At 51.2% G+C, this 17,644-nt stretch overlaps 6 protein-coding genes across 6 annotated transcripts; 2 read left to right on the top strand and 4 right to left on the bottom strand.

The window, feature by feature from the left end:
* Positions 1-1,109: 1,109 nt before the first annotated feature.
* Positions 1,110-2,750, top strand: CGCA056_v009934 (putative amino-acid permease; the record flags this gene model as incomplete). The annotated part of the gene is made up of 2 exons (XM_037325181.1): positions 1,110-2,652; positions 2,710-2,750. 2 exons carry the CDS (start codon positions 1,110-1,112, stop codon positions 2,748-2,750), a joined length of 1,584 nt encoding a protein of 527 aa, XP_037176267.1.
* A 50-nt stretch (positions 2,751-2,800) lies between these two features.
* LEU3-1 (Regulatory protein LEU3) lies at positions 2,801-4,287 on the bottom strand (the record flags this gene model as incomplete). The annotated part of the gene is made up of 3 exons (XM_037325180.1): positions 2,801-3,480; positions 3,529-3,815; positions 3,899-4,287. 3 exons carry the CDS (start codon positions 4,285-4,287, stop codon positions 2,801-2,803), a joined length of 1,356 nt encoding a protein of 451 aa, XP_037176196.1.
* A 1,311-nt stretch (positions 4,288-5,598) lies between these two features.
* bcpA-1 (Carboxyvinyl-carboxyphosphonate phosphorylmutase) lies at positions 5,599-6,594 on the bottom strand (the record flags this gene model as incomplete). Its single annotated transcript, XM_037325179.1, has 2 exons — positions 5,599-6,363; positions 6,433-6,594. 2 exons carry the CDS (start codon positions 6,592-6,594, stop codon positions 5,599-5,601), a joined length of 927 nt encoding a protein of 308 aa, XP_037176195.1.
* A 542-nt stretch (positions 6,595-7,136) lies between these two features.
* Positions 7,137-8,870, top strand: TNA1-2 (High-affinity nicotinic acid transporter; the record flags this gene model as incomplete). Its single annotated transcript, XM_037325178.1, has 5 exons — positions 7,137-7,390; positions 7,446-7,713; positions 7,773-8,165; positions 8,215-8,270; positions 8,330-8,870. The coding sequence occupies 5 exons, from the start codon at positions 7,137-7,139 to the stop codon at positions 8,868-8,870; spliced, it is 1,512 nt and encodes a 503-aa protein (XP_037176194.1).
* Positions 8,871-8,955: 85 nt separating this feature from the next.
* ANK1-4 (Ankyrin-1) lies at positions 8,956-13,662 on the bottom strand (the record flags this gene model as incomplete). The annotated part of the gene is made up of 2 exons (XM_037325177.1): positions 8,956-10,453; positions 12,644-13,662. 2 exons carry the CDS (start codon positions 13,660-13,662, stop codon positions 8,956-8,958), a joined length of 2,517 nt encoding a protein of 838 aa, XP_037176193.1.
* A 318-nt stretch (positions 13,663-13,980) lies between these two features.
* Positions 13,981-15,777, bottom strand: CGCA056_v009929 (Vegetative incompatibility protein HET-E-1; the record flags this gene model as incomplete). Its single annotated transcript, XM_037325176.1, has 2 exons — positions 13,981-14,944; positions 15,410-15,777. 2 exons carry the CDS (start codon positions 15,775-15,777, stop codon positions 13,981-13,983), a joined length of 1,332 nt encoding a protein of 443 aa, XP_037176947.1.
* Between the last annotated feature and the right edge of the window lie 1,867 nt (positions 15,778-17,644).

Below are 17,644 nucleotides of genomic sequence, written 5' to 3'. Positions count from 1 at the left end.
CGTTCAACTCCATAGTCGATTCTAGTCAGCCCGACGATCGAATTAGACCATGCCAAACACTTTCTTTTTGACTTCTTCGCTTTTGATGGTCCAGACCTTGTCAAGCTGTATTTACTCGATCCATCTTTAGTCGCGACGGTTATATAGATAAAGACACTGAGAATCAAATCTCACCGTGTCTACGTCACACATGATGCCGAAGATCTTCTCGCGTAAACCACCAAAGCTAATACCCGAAACGCTTGAAGTCTTTGAACGTACCTCAGCTAGTCAAATTTCAGCGATGAAGGGCTGGTCAGGCATCATAATCGAGGCGCGAGCAGAGCAACAGGCCTTGTTTCTGCACTTAAACCAGGCACATGCAGACCTTCGGCTGCACTTGTAGGGTGTTCCATAGCATGCTTTGCCGAAGCTGTATGTCATGGCCTTATCGCTGGGCCCCCAACCTAAGCAACTTGTTCCTTATCGCGAAATCTAACGGCTATCAGATATCCCAGCCGCGAATACCCTAGAGCCGGCGAATCAGACTCGCAGAAAACAATAATGATCGCCATGTGAAATATCACAACTCCAATGGCGGTCATACCGTCAGGGGAAATACGGGGATACCACTGCCTATTCGGTCAAAATACACGACCACTCTGGCCGTCCGAAGAATTGTCCTCGGTCGGACCAGTCACTTTCCCTGCCAAAGCGCGTCTGTTCAAACAGCTCCGTCCCTTGTTACCCCGCCTTGGCACCCTTGGCATCCACTCGGATGCGAGATGTCTCGACGAGATTGATATGAGTGGTCGATGGGGTGTCGCGAAAAAGCTTCTGTTATCGGCAGCTAGCTTGTTGTGGAAAAGGTGACTGGGATGTGGTGACATGGAGCTAGGTTGTTTCTAGGGAACAGATAGGCCAGCGTTATCAGACAAGCTTTTGGTCCGCTCTCGAGGGCACCCTGTCTTACAGGCATATTCCAGAGTACGGCACGGGATGTCACAAGCTGTGACCTCAGCATGGTTTCCCGAATGCTATTAATTGGCCGGCTCCCGTGGTAGTTCAGACGTGAGGCCGTGAAACTCTATCTTCGTCGCACTTCTCCGCGAATTCAACGACGAGGCAAGATGGCGAAAACCGAATATGAGGACTTCCAGCCCGAGGTGGAAGCGAAGCCGACGAGTAATGGAAGGAGGTCGTCTCGGAGCGGCACGTTACACAGCGTTGCTGCGGGCGATGTTGAGACACTAGAGCAATTGGGCTACGAGCCATCCAACCTGCACCGAAACCGATCTACGCGCACGCTTCTCTTCCAATCCTTCGCCATCTGCTCGATACCATACGGACTTGGCGGGCCGCTCATAAATGTCATCTACGGCGGTGGCCCGTTGGCCCTATTTGTTGGCTGGATAGTTGTCGCCCTTCTGAGCCAATGTGTCGCCTTATCAGTGGCGGAATTGGCTTCTCGATATCCAACCTCTGCCGGTCCGTATTACTGGTCATTCCAGGTCGCGTCAAGAGGCAAGGCAGCTCTTTCTTTCGTCACTGGCTGGACCTGGTTGATTGCCAATTGGACCATCACGCTTTCCGTCAACTTCGGCTTTGCATCACTCCTCGCCGGAACAATCACCATGATGGAGCCGACTTGGGTCGCAACGTCATGGCAGCTTCTTCTCATCTTCTACGGTCTGACGATATTTACGGCGGTGGTGGTCATCTTCTGCAATCGATGGCTCTCGACTGTGGATGCATTCTGTTCGGGATTCATCGGGGTGACCATCTTTGTCGTCTTGATCGCACTCTCAGTCCAGGCAAAAGCAGGTCGTCACGACGCGGCCTATGCCCTAGGCCATTATGAAGAGACCTTCTCCGGGTGGGAACACTTTACGTTCTTCATCGGTCTCTTGCCCTCGGCATACGTCTTCTGCGCTGCCGGAATGATCTCCGCCATGGCTGAGGAATGCAAAGATCCATCCGTCAGAGTGCCCAAGGCCATCGGACTTACCGTCCCTATTCAAGGCGTGGCGGGGTTGTTCTTCATCCTGCCCATCTGCTTTACCTTGGCCCCACTGGACCAGATCATTGCCTCCCCTTACGGCCAGGCCTTGCCGGTTGTTTTCAGCGCCGCCATGGGCACTCCCGGCGGCGGTTTTGGGCTCATGATTCTCGTTTTGATTGTCACAATCGGTTGCAGTCTGAGTATCACAGTCGCCGCATCTCGTTGCACCTGGGCATTTGCTCGGGACAACGCAATCCCAGGTGCTCACCTGTGGTCCAAAGTCGACGCAAAGTTGGGGGTTCCCGTCAACGCCGTTATCCTAGTCACCGTTGTCGAAATGCTGCTTGGTCTCATCAACATCGGAAGCACTTCGGCGTTCACAGCATTCGTGTCCGTTGGTGTGATGGCCCTGGAAATTAGCTACCTCATCCCCATCCTCATCAGCTTGATGCATGGACGTAAAGAGGTCAATGGGGCTCGTTATACCTGTGGACCAAAGATCGGCACTCTCGTCAACTGCATTGCTATTGGTTGGATCTTCTTCCAAACGGTCTTGTTCAGTATGCCCACTGCGCTGCCAGTCACGGCAGTCTCTATGAACTACGCTAGTGTGGTCTTCGTTGGTTTCGCCGTGCTATCTACCATATGGTACCGGGTTCATGCACGGAAAGGTTCGTTAATCCTGGTATCTAAACTTTGCGTACATATACTGACTTCCCCCACACCAGTTTACAAGGGGCCGCCTGCAACAGATGGAATCGCTGCGTGAGACATCGGGGTTATTGGGGAGACGACGTAAGAAACAGTCTAGAACTCCTATTAGACCGAGAAATCCCAGTTATCAAACGAGAAGTCCAGTCCAAACATGTTTTGCGCGTCTCCAATACTGGATAGCCCACCTAGATGGAGAGATTCGCCCACAGGTGTTCTGAAACTACTCGCACCCAACCCACCACCTTCCACGCGCTGGTGTTGAGCAGAGCCCTCGGTCTCTGCCATAAAGTGCTTCCGCCAAGTTGCCAGAAAATCGTGCACGACACTAACACTCAGCCGATTCCGAACCTGCTTCAGTTGGATATCCTCGACTGTCGTGCCACCGATTTTGGTGGGATCGGGCAAGGCGCAAAAGAACCCGATGACATCGCCTAAGCGGGCTGGCAGATCGTTGTTGACCACGCTCATCTTCCTCAGAGCTGTGATGGATGCTTCAACAAGCTTCATTCCCTCGGTTGCATCAACCAACGAGCGGAAGTGGCCGTTCGATGCAATCCTGAGGACAATCATGGATGCACATACGAAGATCTGATAACAGAAAAAGGGGCAGTAGTCGAAGAATTGGACTTGGCGCTCGTCTAGCATCCGACTTGAGTCGATCAAAGAAGACGCTGTGACGTAGAGGGCACAGATGCGCTCTTCATAGCCCTCAGATGAAGCATGGTCGAAAAGGTAGAATGCATGCAGATGAAGCCGCGCCGCTGTGGAATGCCACGTCTTTACTTCTATTCGATATGTCAGCTGGGGTCCCTGGAATCGCGAATGATACTGACCAGTCGCACTTGAGATGTTCAAGTTCTTGCCCTCAATTTCAGTGATCTCTTTGTTGAATAGCCGATATAGAATTAGTCGTTCTCGAGTAGCCGGCTGATGTCTGGCATCTCGTGGTTGGTCCATCAGAGCCATGGTGACTCGACTTCGAAATGTCTCAATCATGAGGTTGTATTTGAACTTGGCGTTGTCGACAGCGCTTTCTATATCGTTGCGTACCCCATTGTCTTGCGATATGCCTGAGCCGTACTGCTGTAAGGGTGTTTGCAAGCCGCACCCAATAGTCGCACTGGTGAGTAAAGCTTCAGTATGTCTATGCAGATCAAATGGCTAATCTCAGCCGAATATTGCTTGGTCGGCACATGTACTGACCTTTGAGAGACAATCATACATGCTTCCCACGTCCTTGTCCACTCAGCAAGCTCCTTTTCAGTCAATTCCAAGGGCGCTTTCGAGAAGTCCTGTGCATCAACAGGACGGTTAAGTCCCATCTGTACGCCCATCTGAATCATCAAGCCCGTCAACATGAATGTCGGATCTGATGTACTGCTGCTTGTCGGGAATGGCCAGGTGCATATCAACGCAATAGCCTGAACAACATGCACAGAATATGGTGCAGTTCGCACAGTTCTCCAGAGCAGGTCGATGACGTTACGAGCCAGCTTCGGCAGCAGTGTTGGCTGTGACTTGAGTCTTCTGGCACCGATGGATATAATTACCCAGAAAAGGAGTCCAGAGAGTTCGTAGTATTCATGCGGCATTCTCGCTGTATCTATCACTGGCAGAAAGGGATGATAGTACGTTTTGAAACTGTTTTAGGTATCAGGGTCAGTTCGATGTCACTCTGGTAAAAGATTGCCGCTGGAAGAGACTGCTGCGATACTTACATCTGGAACAGGTCTTCAATCTCTTCCACAGAGAGTACGGCGTTGCCCAATGCTCGTGGACGAGGCACATTGAAAGACCCTCGGGGTAGTCGGCGTGTTGTCTGTTGGTCAATCTCAGGTCTTGTTGTTAGACCTGGGGCCCATGACTGTTCTGTGGTGGTGGTGTCTCCTCCTGGGGATTGAATCGCACCAATACTTCCTGAAGGTGGTGCGAATGACAACGCAGTATCATCGCGGTGAGCTACAGTGGCGTTGTTCGGACTGAAATCAGGATGTCGACTGTTTCCTTCTGTTGCCGTCGCCCAATCTGCCTCAACTTCCTCCCCAGCAAGAGGAAGCGAAGTAGTTGAGGCCTGTGCCTGGGCTTCGTTGAGCTGCCTTTTCAGTTCAACAATTTCATCCTGAAAGTCAGTGGACCGCCTGACCAACGTATCGATTGTCAGTGTCATGGTTCTTCCTTCCATGGCTTGGATTAATAAGGGCTGTCCTACCTCCTCTTTCTGGTTCTTCTGAATCCATTCTCAATCTTGCATTCAAGTTCTAGCCGGTGACACCGCCGGCATTGGCTTTGCATATGATTGTGTGATTCTCGAGATACATATTCGCAACGAAGCTTTGTACCATCATTAGCTCAATCATCGGGCCGCTAACAAGATCCAGTGAGTGCTGACCTTCTGCTGCTTACATTGATTACAAGCCTTCCTTCGTGATGCGACGTCGCCAGGCGTCTTCTCTGACGCATTTACGGAAGTAACACCGGATCTAGATCGCGTTGCCCGGGAAGATGGACTATTGTCTCCTGGGGATGTTGCAGTCCTTGGGCTTTGCATTTCGGGAGCAAAATATTGGAACAATTGACAAGGAAGGCCGATACGGAAGCTGGCCGGAGTGGCGGCTAAGTCGATGGATTGTGGAGAGAAGCAAAGGAGGAACAGTTTTGAGCCGATCGGAATTCCGATCGGAGCTTGGTGCAGATGGCTAGCGCAGGATGACGAACACGGCGCGGGGTACCTTTGTGAGCAAACCCATCATCGACGTCATCTCGGAAGCAGGCCGACTTTATGTTGGTTCAGATAATGCTAGAAATTTGCATTCTACAAGGAATTCTTCCTCGAGCTGGTAGAGATGAAAGTCTGTAGATGAAGCAAACATGCGCCGGCGCCTCCTCTCAAAGCACTGACCGGATTACACCTTGTTGTAAAAGTTTCCACCTGCTGCCGAATCAACAGACATAGCTTCCTCCAATCCGACAATGGTAAAAAGGTTCTTTGGGGTAAACTCCTTTTCTAGACCTGTCTTTCCTGTTTCCTTGATTTTCACAAAGACATCCTTGATCGTCTGGTATGCCGGAGCAATGGACGCGAAAGGGTAGATGATGACTTTGAAGCCGAGCTCCTGGGCTTCAGCCGGGGTCCATGACGGTGTGGCACCATGTTCCACCATATTTAGTAGCATAGGTGTAGGCCTCATTCGCTTGCAGACCTCTCTTGCTTCCTCGGCTGTTGTAACTCCTTCCAGAAATCCGACATCGGCACCCGCTGAAGCGGCAATCTTGAGCCTGTGTACAGCCTCATCAAAGCCATGGGTTTGGAGTGCGTCGGTCCTTGCAATGATGACGATGTCTGAGCTTAGGCGCTTCTTCTCGTATGCAGCAGCTGCGATACGTTGTCGGAACGTTTCAATGTCAATTACCGCCTTGCCGCCTAGATGCCCACAGCGCTTGGTTTGGACTTGGTCTTCGATGTGAAGGCCAGCGACGCCTGAGCGATGGTATTGTGCTAAAGTACGCGCGACCATGTTGGGACCGCCATACCCTGTATCGGCATCCGCTATAAGGGGCACTGACGGGTTGAGGTTCGCGATCATTTCTGCGTGCTCGCGCATATCGTTGAGAGATGCAAAGCCGAGGTCAGGCTGCCCGAGCTTGGAGGCGCATGTCCCAGCTCCTGTCTAAGCATGTCAAACTCGTTAGCAGGCCAGCTCCGAATAACAAGTGGCCAGAATACTGTGCTTCGGTACCATGTAGATGCAGTCAAAGCCGACTTCGTGGGCGATGCGGGCGCTGTAACCCTCATACACGCCGGGAGCAATGAGAATCTCATCACGCTCTAGAAGTTGTCTCAGTTTGACACCGGCAGACATACCAGATGTGAGGTTTTTATCAGCAGGAACAGATCCCATGGCGAATAGAATAAGCTTTCTGGACTGTAGGTGTAGGAAATGAGGCAGGATCCAGCTGTCTGTATCAACGGAATGAAGTTTCATGACAGTCAAATTCCCTTGCGCATTTATAGAATATATTTCAACCAGACTCTGAGCTACGGATTCCTCTAGGAATTCTTTTGTTATTGAGTGTTACCTACTAGATAACGTCCGGACCGGTCTCATTCGTCGCCGATCGGACTTGCAAGTACACATAGCCTCCGATCGGCCTCCCCGCATCGGACTTGAGCGCCGATAGGAGGACACATTCTGAGCCAGCGTTTTCTCCGGAAGTCTCCAGAGTCTCCCCATGGGGAACGGTTTGCACATCCGGGGTACTTGCAGATACTTGGCTGCATGAGATGCGGCGCCGGGTGCCATCTTCCAGCTGACCATGTATGTAAGAGTGTAGCTAGCTGGTGCATAAAAGGTCATCAATACTCTTACGTCTTCGAGCTATTCCGTGTTCTCTCAGCTTGAAAAGTGCCATTTGTTTTGGCAGCTTGATTATAGTTTCGACAATGACTACGTCTGTAAAGAATAACATCATAGAACCCTCTACTGCTCACCTTGAGGAAGGCGAGTCTTTCGAACTCAAGGCATCTTCAACGAACCAAGGCCAGAAGAGCAAGCATCGACATAGTTCCCTCGGCCATAATGAGAGCCATGAATGGAAAGCAGCCGAACGCCGTGTCGTCCGAAAACTGGACATGACCTTGTTACCCGTAGTCTGGGTTCTCTACATGTTCAACTACCTCGACAGAAACAACATCGCGTGAGTTACATCCGCTCATCCATTTAATTGCTACAAATAGCTCTAATGAAAGCAGCCAAGCCCGTCTTGACAACTTCGAAGAGGATCTTGGCTTACGTGGTACTCAATTCAACGTCGCCGTATCCATACTCAACGTTGGCTACATGCTTGCTCAACTTCCTTCCAACATGATCCTCACACGAGTTCGTCCGAGCCTGTATCTACCATCCTGTGTTATCGTCTGGTCGGCTATATCGGCAGCCACGGCCGGTATCCGCAACTACTCAGCCTTGATTGCTGTGCGATTCTTCCTCGGCATCGTGGAGGCCCCTTTCTTTCCAGGAGTATGCAAAGGCTTGACGGAATCAGGGCTTTTTCTTCTGCTAATATGATCATCGTGAAGGCATTCTTCATGCTATCGGCATGGTACACCAGCAAAGAACTTGCTCTCAGAACCGCAGTGCTCTACTCGGGTCTGGTGTTAGCTACGGCGTTCTCCGGGCTCATCGCGGCAGGCATCTTTTCTGGTCTATCTGACAAGGCGGGTCTGCATGGATGGCAGTGGCTGTTCATCATTGAGGGAGCTGGGAGTGCGTTTGCCGCCATATGTGCATTCGCCCTTTTGCCTGACTTCCCCGATTCCCAGACGGGGAGTGGTAAATGGCTGTTCAGTGCTGATGAACTCGAGCTTGCACAGCAACGTATCGCTCTAGATCGGGTCTCCGTGCCTGAAGCTGACCGGTCCATATGGCATGGACTGCTTCTTGCTGTGAAAGACATCCGCACGTGGATATTTGTGAGTGTCGTATACGATCTTCGACACGTTCTTTGCTGAATAGTCCCAGGTTATTGTCCTATGCGCAAATCACACCGCGTACGGCTTCAACAACTTCTTCCCAACGTGAGTATTCTCCACGAACGAGTTCAAAGAGACCGATGGCTGATCCCAATCAATTATAGTATCGTCAGCTCCATGCACCTTGGCACCCGCACCATTACGCTGGTTCTGACGGCCCCTCCATACTTATTCGGGGCCGCCATCTCCTTCATTGTAGCTCGCTCAAGCGACCACTTCAATGAGCGCGGCTACCACATCAGCGTACCGATGGTTGTGGCCATCGTGGGGTTCATTATCTCGACGGCAACCCTCAATGTGCCTGCCAGATATTTCGCCTCGTTTCTTTACTGCTCGGGTGCTTTTGCTGCGAATGCTGCAGTTTATTCCTGGGCCGCATCCTCTCTCAATCAAACACCCGAAAAGAGAGCATGCGCCACTGCCATCATCAATCTTCTCTCCCAGCTAGGGAACATTTGGAGCCCCTATTTCTTCCCATCATCCGATGGACCCCGGTATATCATGGCAATGCTTCTTATGATGGCGTTTTCGGCGTTGAGCGTGGTGTCGTCTTTGGTGATGAAGTACTTGTTGAAAAAAGCGAACAGGAAGATACTTGCGGAGGCGGAGCGAATAGGGCAGCAACCCAAACTTCATACCGAGTAGATAGGACCGTCGGAATCAAAGCAGCACATGTCGTTGTGAGTAAGCTGGTGAACAGAAAGGAAGGGAATCTCTATTTTCTATACATTTACACCAACTCAAGCGAAACATCAACATCTTGGGCAGCCTCTATGCTCTTGCCCAGGACATTCTTCTCATGATCCAGCAGCTCTCTCACGTTTGTGCCGACCATGCAGCTCATGTCCTTCTTCTTCGCACCCTTGACCCATTGCTGGTCAATCATCCAGTGCGTCGGAACCTCGAACTCTGTCGCGTTGCCCATCTTATTCTTCAGCAGCCCGCCGTTGTACCACAGCAGATTATCCACCTCGTCCACGTGTGCAATCACGAAGCTGCACACCTGTGTCATATCCGTCTGCACTCCGCGGATCGGAAATCTCCAGCCAACCATGCCGCCATAATGCCTGGAGAAGGAATATTTTGATCCTGTCACTTCCAGACCGATCCAGTAAGTTTCCTTGTCCCCGTAGGTAATCCGATACGTCCAAGAGTTGCGCACTGCATAGGTGTTTTGCCAGCCGATGTGGAGCAGACCGATGAGCACGTCCAGCCGCCCCTTGTTAAGCACAACGATGCCAGAGTCTCCCTCCTCGGCGTATCTCTCTGTCCAGACACGCGATTTCGACAGTTCTTCGCTCGGGCGCTTAATCATCTCGTGGTACCAATCGTGTCGTTCGGGGAACTGGCCCTTCCAAAGGAGTCGGTCGTGGAAGAGCAGCGCGCCTTTCTCGCGATAGCTTCGCTGCTGCAACAGCTGTTCGGGCGCTTGCATGAAGACGACATCGGCGTCCAGGAGAATCACCTCCTCGAAGCGACTGCCGAGCGCGGCAAACGGCTTGATCGCCCATCCTCCCTCCGCCAATCTCAGAGTGGTGTCATTGAACACTGTTGTAATGTCCAGGAACTCGATGTGGCCATCATCGCCCGTGGCAGCGGCCTGAACAAGTGTATCACGGTCCTCCTCGCTCAAGTCCTCGTCGCCGGCGTACACAATCTGGATCGGTAGCGTGGTTCGGTGCACGCGCGTCAGCGACGCCACCAGATGGCAAGCGAATCGCAGCGTGCCAGATCCGGTGGGGATGACGATTCCCGCATTTTTCGGCTTATAGATGCCGTCGTCCGCTTGCCTCCTGGAGGTAGCGTCGGCCGCTGCTGCCGGTGCGCCGGCAACTGCATCGACGCTGTCCTCGACGACTGGGACGACTGGGAGCTGCTGCTGCTGGGGCTGACGAACAGGGGGTTCCGCACTCCCAAAGCTTCGCCGAAGATCCGCGAGGGGTGACCGGCTGTGAGGGTCTCTTGGCGGAGATTGCAGGAAAGGGTACAGGGATGCCGCGACTCGTTCGATTTGCTCGGCTAAGAAGTCTCTCTCAGCCCCCACAAGCCGCTGTCCCTTTGGCGTCCTCTCCTCCAATGCCTCAATCCATGAGCGCAAGATCTTTGTCCTCTCGCCGAGTTCGCCAAAGATCTTCTTGTACGGGGGTCCGAGAGGGTAGTCGACAAAGTATTGCGCCGTCTTGTTGATTGCATCGAGGTTGAGTCCTGATGTTGTGGACGTTCGGAAGCTGAATTCTGCTGAGCTGAATGGTGTAATATGACCGTCAAATCGCAGCAAGTAGACGATGGTAAGCGTGATGAACGCCGCCGCCGCGAGGACGGGTGTCGACTGAGCGCCGTATCGCGATGAAAAAAGTAGTCGAACCATCCTCCACCATGTGTTTGGAACAAGTCGTCGAAGTCGTTTCCCTCGCGGCAAGCTGCGCGCAAGACACCAGACAGGAAACCAGACTGCGCGGCCTTTGGAAAGCTGGGCAGGCCGTCTTTAAAGAGGCCAAGACCTGCAGCGATAGCTTCCATTTTTGGAGATTGAGGGTTTTTTTTAGTGAAAGCTTAACCATGCCGGGTTTCCTTCCGCTGGGGCAGGAATTAATCTATCTGACTGACAGCTCCTCCGTGGTGCGGCTCGCAAGTCCCGAAGCGCTTTGCAGACCTGCCAAACAACATAACAGGCCATCCTGTTTGACGTTAGATAGGCCGCGCCAGCAGGCTCAGCCGTGGCGTCGTCTTATTGCGAAGCTCTTGCGTCTAGGATCCCCTTTCGACTCCGAGCTGCCGGGACAAACACGGGTCTTGGATATAGCGTGGCCCCACGTCCACTAAGATCCAGGCCAATGCCTCCCCCGCATTCCGAAAATCATGCCCCTTTTTTCGTAAATGGCAAGATCTCTTCGTCTCTTTTGAGGGTGAATGAAGCTATTTTGAATCGTGGCAAGATGGGTTGTTTTGTGAGAGCCGAGGTTTTCTTGGTGTTGAGGATTTGCACTTGACACATTATGATCATCAATCAACGTTGTCATGGTTGCACCAGATTAATGACCGCCTGTAACGCTTGGCGGGCCTCTGATGCTTCGCCCAAAGTACTTCAATCAATCGCGAAATCTCACGTACATAAGAAGGCGCCCAAACTCGGGACGAAGATTCAGCGAGATGCCAGCCGATGTTTAGTGGAGACACGGGGAGCACCAAGGTTCTGCCGTTTGGTGACAACACCCCGGGCAGACCCCTTTCTCATCGCCGGCTCTGTTTTTGGACTTATCCAGCCAATGGAGTTGCGGGGGGTTGATGGTCTTAGGGCTTCGCGAATGCTTGACTGCAACGCTGGAGTCTGGAATCTGGAGTCCCCGATGAAAAGTGCCAAGTCTCGCGTCTGACAGTGTTCACTTTCTGTAAGATCGACAGTTGGATTGTCATTTGCGAACACGGGATGGATCATTTCGCTCGCTGTCCCTGGGTGCATCGCCAAGCTCCTTTTATCGTAGCTGGTCTGCCGTCGAACAAGCTTGAGGCTTTTAGGGGTTCGCCGGTCGGCTTTGCTTCTGAAAAGGGGTTAAGTTAGTGCTGGGTGCCTGGGTGTTTGAAACGGCTGACCGCTGTCAGTGTCAATGACTCAAACCATTAGGGCGCAGGATCACTAACGAATGGGCGCATTGTCAGGCATCGTTGCTGGAAGTCAGGGTGATTATTTCATTGCTGTTGTTGGCGGCCTTTCCATGGAGGATCGGCGGAATTAAGTCCTTGGAATTAGGTGGGTGTCAAACGGTGGCAACAGCATATCGCAAACCGCGGGTTCCGATATGCTCTGTTCAGGTAGGCCGGAAGCCTTCTTAAATCGGAAGAAAACTCTGTACTGAGACCACAGTAGTCTTTGAAGAAGGTGTGTTCGCGCCTGAGTTGCTTGGGTTGTGGCATACTGGCTCGATCCAGACATCAGACTCGATGAGTTCACCTATTATATTCATATGAGACAGCTTTGAATGTCGCGCCAGTCGACGAAACGTACACTATGTGAGTACGGCTTGACTGTCTGTGGCAAGGAGAAACTCGTTCATATGTTGGCCAGCTCAGTCTCAAGTGATCTATCTTTCAGTCGCCTCATCCCAGGATCAACGTCCAGGCGGCACTTCAACGTCAACTCTGAGGTAGCCATAACCAATGGCCTTTTGGTCTTAATTGGCTCTAGACTGAGGAGGCTTACTGGGGCTTTTCAATATGTTCTCCGGTGTTTATTCGGCTCCCAAGTCGTTTCAAGCGATGACCGCGGTCTTTTGTTTTCCCCGTCGACCATCAATGTATCAGACCCTCTATTGCGATTGTAACAATCGGAAGGATATGCTTCTCCACGCTGCCCTGGAAGACTTTGTGATGAATGGTATTTGCGACTTCTTTGCTCACTTTTCTTAGCACGTTTCTCGTACCTGGCGACCTTATGTTTCCACCTAGGGTCATCATGTTTTCCGTTGTCATCAGTGCTGCTGCGGCTCTGTTGATAGGCGTTCGGCGACCAAGATCGTCCTCGCTCTCCGGGTGTGATGGCGTCCTCCAATATCGTAATAATCTCATTCATTGCCTGAGCTTTGTCATCTCCCATATCTTCCGCACTGTCCTTTGCGTACTTCAAAAAGCCGCTTTTCTGGTCATTGGTGAATATCCTACATCCTTCCCTGAACAAAAGCCGAACCACTTCGTTGAAGGCCTTCGCTATCGCTATGTTCATAGCTCTGTCGAGGCGTATGTCTTGTCGTTCTTTCGGGAGGCGTTTCCCTAGAACAACGCGGGTGGTTGCAAGATCATCATTATACAGGCAATGCTCCAGCGCAGTTCGACTACCCACTTCTCTGGCTCCAAGGTCCGCACCTTTATCCATGAGCGACTGAACCATGTGATGGTGTCCATTGGCAGCTGCCCATATCAGTGGGGTCCTCCCGTTGTTCGCGCTTGACTCGATGCAAGCTTTCCTGTCTAGCAAAAGCTGCCCCGTCTGTTCGAAGCCTTCATACGCAGCTGCTGCTAATGGAGACAAGCCCCATTGATCCTTGGCATCGACATCGGCGTCGTTATCCAAAAGGAGCCTGACCACGTGGTGGTGATTCTTTCTGGCTGATAAGTGCAATGGCGTGATGCCGTCATCATCTCTTGTGTTCGCGTTCGCGCTATGATCAAGTAGCAGACGACTAATTCGCACATGACCCTCATAAGCTGCTACCGTCAGGGGGGTGCTGCCATTGCGGCCAGTAGCCTCAATGTTGGCTTTGCGATCGATCAATAATTGCAATAAACCATCATGACCTTTGCTAGCTGCCATGGTCAATGGGGTTTCTCCGTTTCCATCTTCGGCTTCGAGAGGGGCGTTTGCGTCCAGCAACAAGCGGGCAATCTCAACCCGACCGTAACGAGCGGCTAGAGTGAGGGCATGTAGGTCTGCGCCGGTGTCCATGTTGCTAATGCCGGCCTTTTCATCCAGTAACAATCCGACTACCTCAACATGATCGCTTATCACAGCCAAGGCAAGAGGGCTTCGACCATCAGAACCTTCTAGGTCGATATCTAGGCCAATGTCTTCTCTGCGCTGTAGCAGCAACAGACACACTGATATTAAGCCCTCCGATGCTGCTCTCCCGAGAGGAGTCAGTCCGTCACCATCTTGAGAGTTGACGCTGAATCCTCTTTCAAGCAACCAGATGAGGGCTTCGATGTTATGTGACTTGATGGCGGTCGACGACGCTGCGGCACTCGTGCTGGATTTGGTGGCGTCCTACAGTTGACCAGAAAGATATTCCATCGCTCCTAGATGGCCTATGGCAATAGCCCTCATGAACAACCTGATCTTCTCGTCGAGAATTGACTCTATATCTGCATCTTGAGCTGGCAAAGTGCGGGAGAGGCTTTGGGCGACTGAATTGTGCCATTGCATCAACCTCTGTACTCCCACACCCATTGGTAAACGTTCGCTGAGGGAGGATATTGACTGAAGTATCCCGTTCTTTTTCTCTTGAATTCTTTCATCTTGGTTGGTGAGGGATTTCAGGAATCTCTCTGATTCAGCCATTTCTAATGGCAAGCGCTCGAGCTCTTTCTTCATTGATGAAAGTCGAATTTCCTTGTACTTAATGTCCGCCTGTTTTTCCAGAACTGAATGTGCTGCTCTGTTGACCTTTGGACCTAGTTGAATATCCTCTTCAAATAGAAATTGAAGCCGACGATCACACGCGACCAACTCAATCTCGCTAGTAATGTCCAGATAGTCGATTTGTCGTCTCTCCAACTCAGCAAACGATATTTCGTAGACGACATAGCCGCCTTGACGTTTGGTTGTTTGCTGAACTGTCAAATTGCACCAGCCATTGCTAGCTCTTTCTGTTCCAGTGAACCGCGAGAGGGAGGGAAGAGCGGGGATCTCACGCGCAAGGGTGTCCGGTTCCATGGATCTGGAGGCCACCATGAGATGGCATGTTAGCTGCGGTTGCGACGAGCTGATTTCCAATTCCAACATGACGACAAAGTCCGGACTTTGCTCCTCATTGTGCCGGAGTCTGATCCATGAAAGCTGTTTAGTGTCGCGTAGGAAGTCAACGCCAGTGATGCCGAATCTCTTGCGCGTGTCCCACCGATCCTTCGGGTAAACATCGAACACGGCCAATTTGCTGGAGGCTGGTACTTCAATGCTGTATCCGTACCTACGATCAAACTTTCTGATGTCTTCGGCCAGTGAGAGGTCTCTAATTCGCAAATTAGACGGCTCTTGTGAAGAATCTGTGTCAAATAGCTGTATGGCTTTGCTCCCCTCGGGCCTTATAAACTCATCCGTTTCCGATCCTGGCTCGACTTGACAGAGAGGAATTCCTATGCAACCCTTTTGTTGGGGCCTTGAATAGCATTTGAGCAAGCCAAAGGTGTGTCCCGCCTTGGTTGTGTGGAGTGGAAGTTGTAAGTGATAGTAGCCCCCGTTTACGTCCAGGCGTTGTCCGCTGTGACCGTTTTCCCAAGGTACCACGGTCCCACAGTTAATGAAGTCCCGAGGGCTGGCGGCCAAAATGTTCCCGTATCTATTTGTTGAAGGTTGTTGAGGGTGGAGGTCGTCATGTTGCAATTCAAGTCCCCAGGCTAAAATGGAGGCGTCTGGGGTTCTCTGGAGGGTGGCTTCCTGTAGCCGGCCGAATGCAGCCGAAGCCCCTTCTCCATACATGATCGGCAGACTGACGTTGAAAATACCGAAAAGGCAGTAGGCCATGTCTTCTCCTCTCGTTGTCACTCTCTGGGTAGCCCAGGACATGCGCTGGGCAACGCTTGCATCCCGGAAACCGCCGAGGAATCGAGCAGGAATGCCAGTGGTCTCTTCGATCATGCTAGTCATAGAGGCTTCCTCTCCTAGCTTGGTCCAGCTTTGACTGTAGAAGACTAGGTCTTGGGGAGCTAAGAGCTCCTGCAATGTCCATCCTCTGGTGTGCCACCGGCTTCGTCGGAAGCCGTTGTCGAACGTCGAAGCTGACGTGTCGGGCACATCGGCAAGATTAGCATAGCAACGGCCAGCAGTCTGATACCAAGAAAACATGGAAGTATTGCTTCTGAGTAGTCTGTGTGGTGGGATTTGTCGATGCAGCAAGTATCGATCCAAACATAGTCGAAGCCATCAGCTTTCGCCTGCTGGCAACATCCATCAAATTTTATCCTGCCAGGTCCGGTTTTGGATAGTTGGTGGTCTTTCTGGATATCGCTGAAATGTATCTCGTCTTTCTCTTCTCCCTATGTGTGCGAAAGAATAGCGTAGAATGGGAAGTCATCCTGAAATTTTTCAAGCTTGCCGTTGTGAACGTTGATAACCCAGATCATGGTCGATATCTTATGCTGTCTGTCGTGCGAAAGATTTAGAACTGGCTGACGTTGATCTAAGTTCTGTACAGATTACAAGACGAGGCGCAAGGGCGAAGGCAAGTTCAAAGGTCGATCTCCCCTTCTCTTGTTGGGATGGGATGGCTCAAAGTGCAATGTAAAGGGGAAGTCCACCGAGGCTGTGAAGAATCTCTTAAATGATATTGGATTATGGGATACGCAGTGTACACAATTAGCTGACATTGCGTACCACTAGTCGCTACGCAGATCCAATCAGAACATCGTCTAAGTGCTATCCAATGCGTTGTCATCGCCGACTTACATAGTTGCGTCGGAGACGGGCCAATAGACCAGCAGCCAGCTGAAACTTGGCATTTGTGGCTGCAGTAAGGAATCAAAATGTAAGAATGAACGATTGGATCGCTTTAGGCTATTAGAACAACCGAGCCCGACTGCTTGAATTTGTGATTACGCCTTCATCGTGCCTACTTACATTTGCAGTCGCACAAGTCTCATGAAATTTCCCGAGCTGAAGATTTAGCGGTCATCATTCAATAGAACCACTTGCTTGTGTCTTCATTTTGTTATCCATATTCATCTAGGACATCAATGTAAAAGTTGATTCCTTGTCACGATGCTTAGCAGCTAATGTGAGGTGTGTTTGGATGATCCTCAACTCGAGTTAAAGGTCAGCAGCGGGACAGGATCTCAAAGCGGCTCGGAGAAAGAAAAAAGAACGTTCTAATGCACTATCAAGTAGCATGATTGACTAGTTAAGTCGGGCTTTCGTTTGAGTCATGATGGCGCACAATGGAATTGACGGCCCACGAGTACACGGGGCTTTCTCGAACTCTATTTCAAGCTTGTTTGGAATAGAGTAAAGTTTCGACTAGTTCCATCAGCCTCTGGGAACGTTGGAATAGCCTCGGATACTGCATCGTCTATTGAATTTATTGATGCAAAGATCTTTCGTCAAATGAAGTCATAAGCTCAGTCGACGGAGCTCCTAATACAACTCGGGAGGAATTTGGTCCTTCCGAAGTTGAAGAGTCTGTGCGCTGAAGAACTCCAACATGATGTCTAAGATGTTCTGCAATGAACTGATGGACATCCATACGAGTTCAGTTTTTGAGGGATACCAGGTCCAGAAGTTTAGGTCGCTATCGCAACGAACCTAATATTGACGATTTTCTGAATTTCGGACAGCTCGGTCGATCCAAACTGGTGGAATGAGCTTCTCCCGCCCGAGAATTGTGGGTGCCTGTGAGATTTGGGTATGCGCAGACGTCTTGGCACAGCACCACGTTACAGTGCTCGTTGATGAACGTGGTAGGGGTAACCCGTACGACCGCTTATGGCCGATAACGAAAACAGCTAGAGCTGAGCTCCTGTAAATCTGCTCATAGGCCTTTCGACTCAAGCCGCTGCCACTCACGATGGAGTCACTCGGTTCGGTAAAGTATGTTAAAGAGAACCAAGAAATCCGGCCCTCCCAGCGAACGCCGCCAAGACTGCTTCATTTTGGTATAGGCAGTATCTGTAAGCGGCGCCAGTCGGATCCGACGGTTGATTCGGCATCGAGGACGGAA

The sequence above is a fragment of the Colletotrichum aenigma genome, assembly GCF_013390185.1.
Source record: "Colletotrichum aenigma strain Cg56 chromosome Unknown KSG_Cg56_contig06, whole genome shotgun sequence".
NCBI classification, from domain to species: domain Eukaryota; kingdom Fungi; phylum Ascomycota; class Sordariomycetes; order Glomerellales; family Glomerellaceae; genus Colletotrichum; species Colletotrichum aenigma.
Note: the sequence above shows the minus strand (reverse complement) of the source record. Positions and strands in the feature narration are given on the sequence as shown.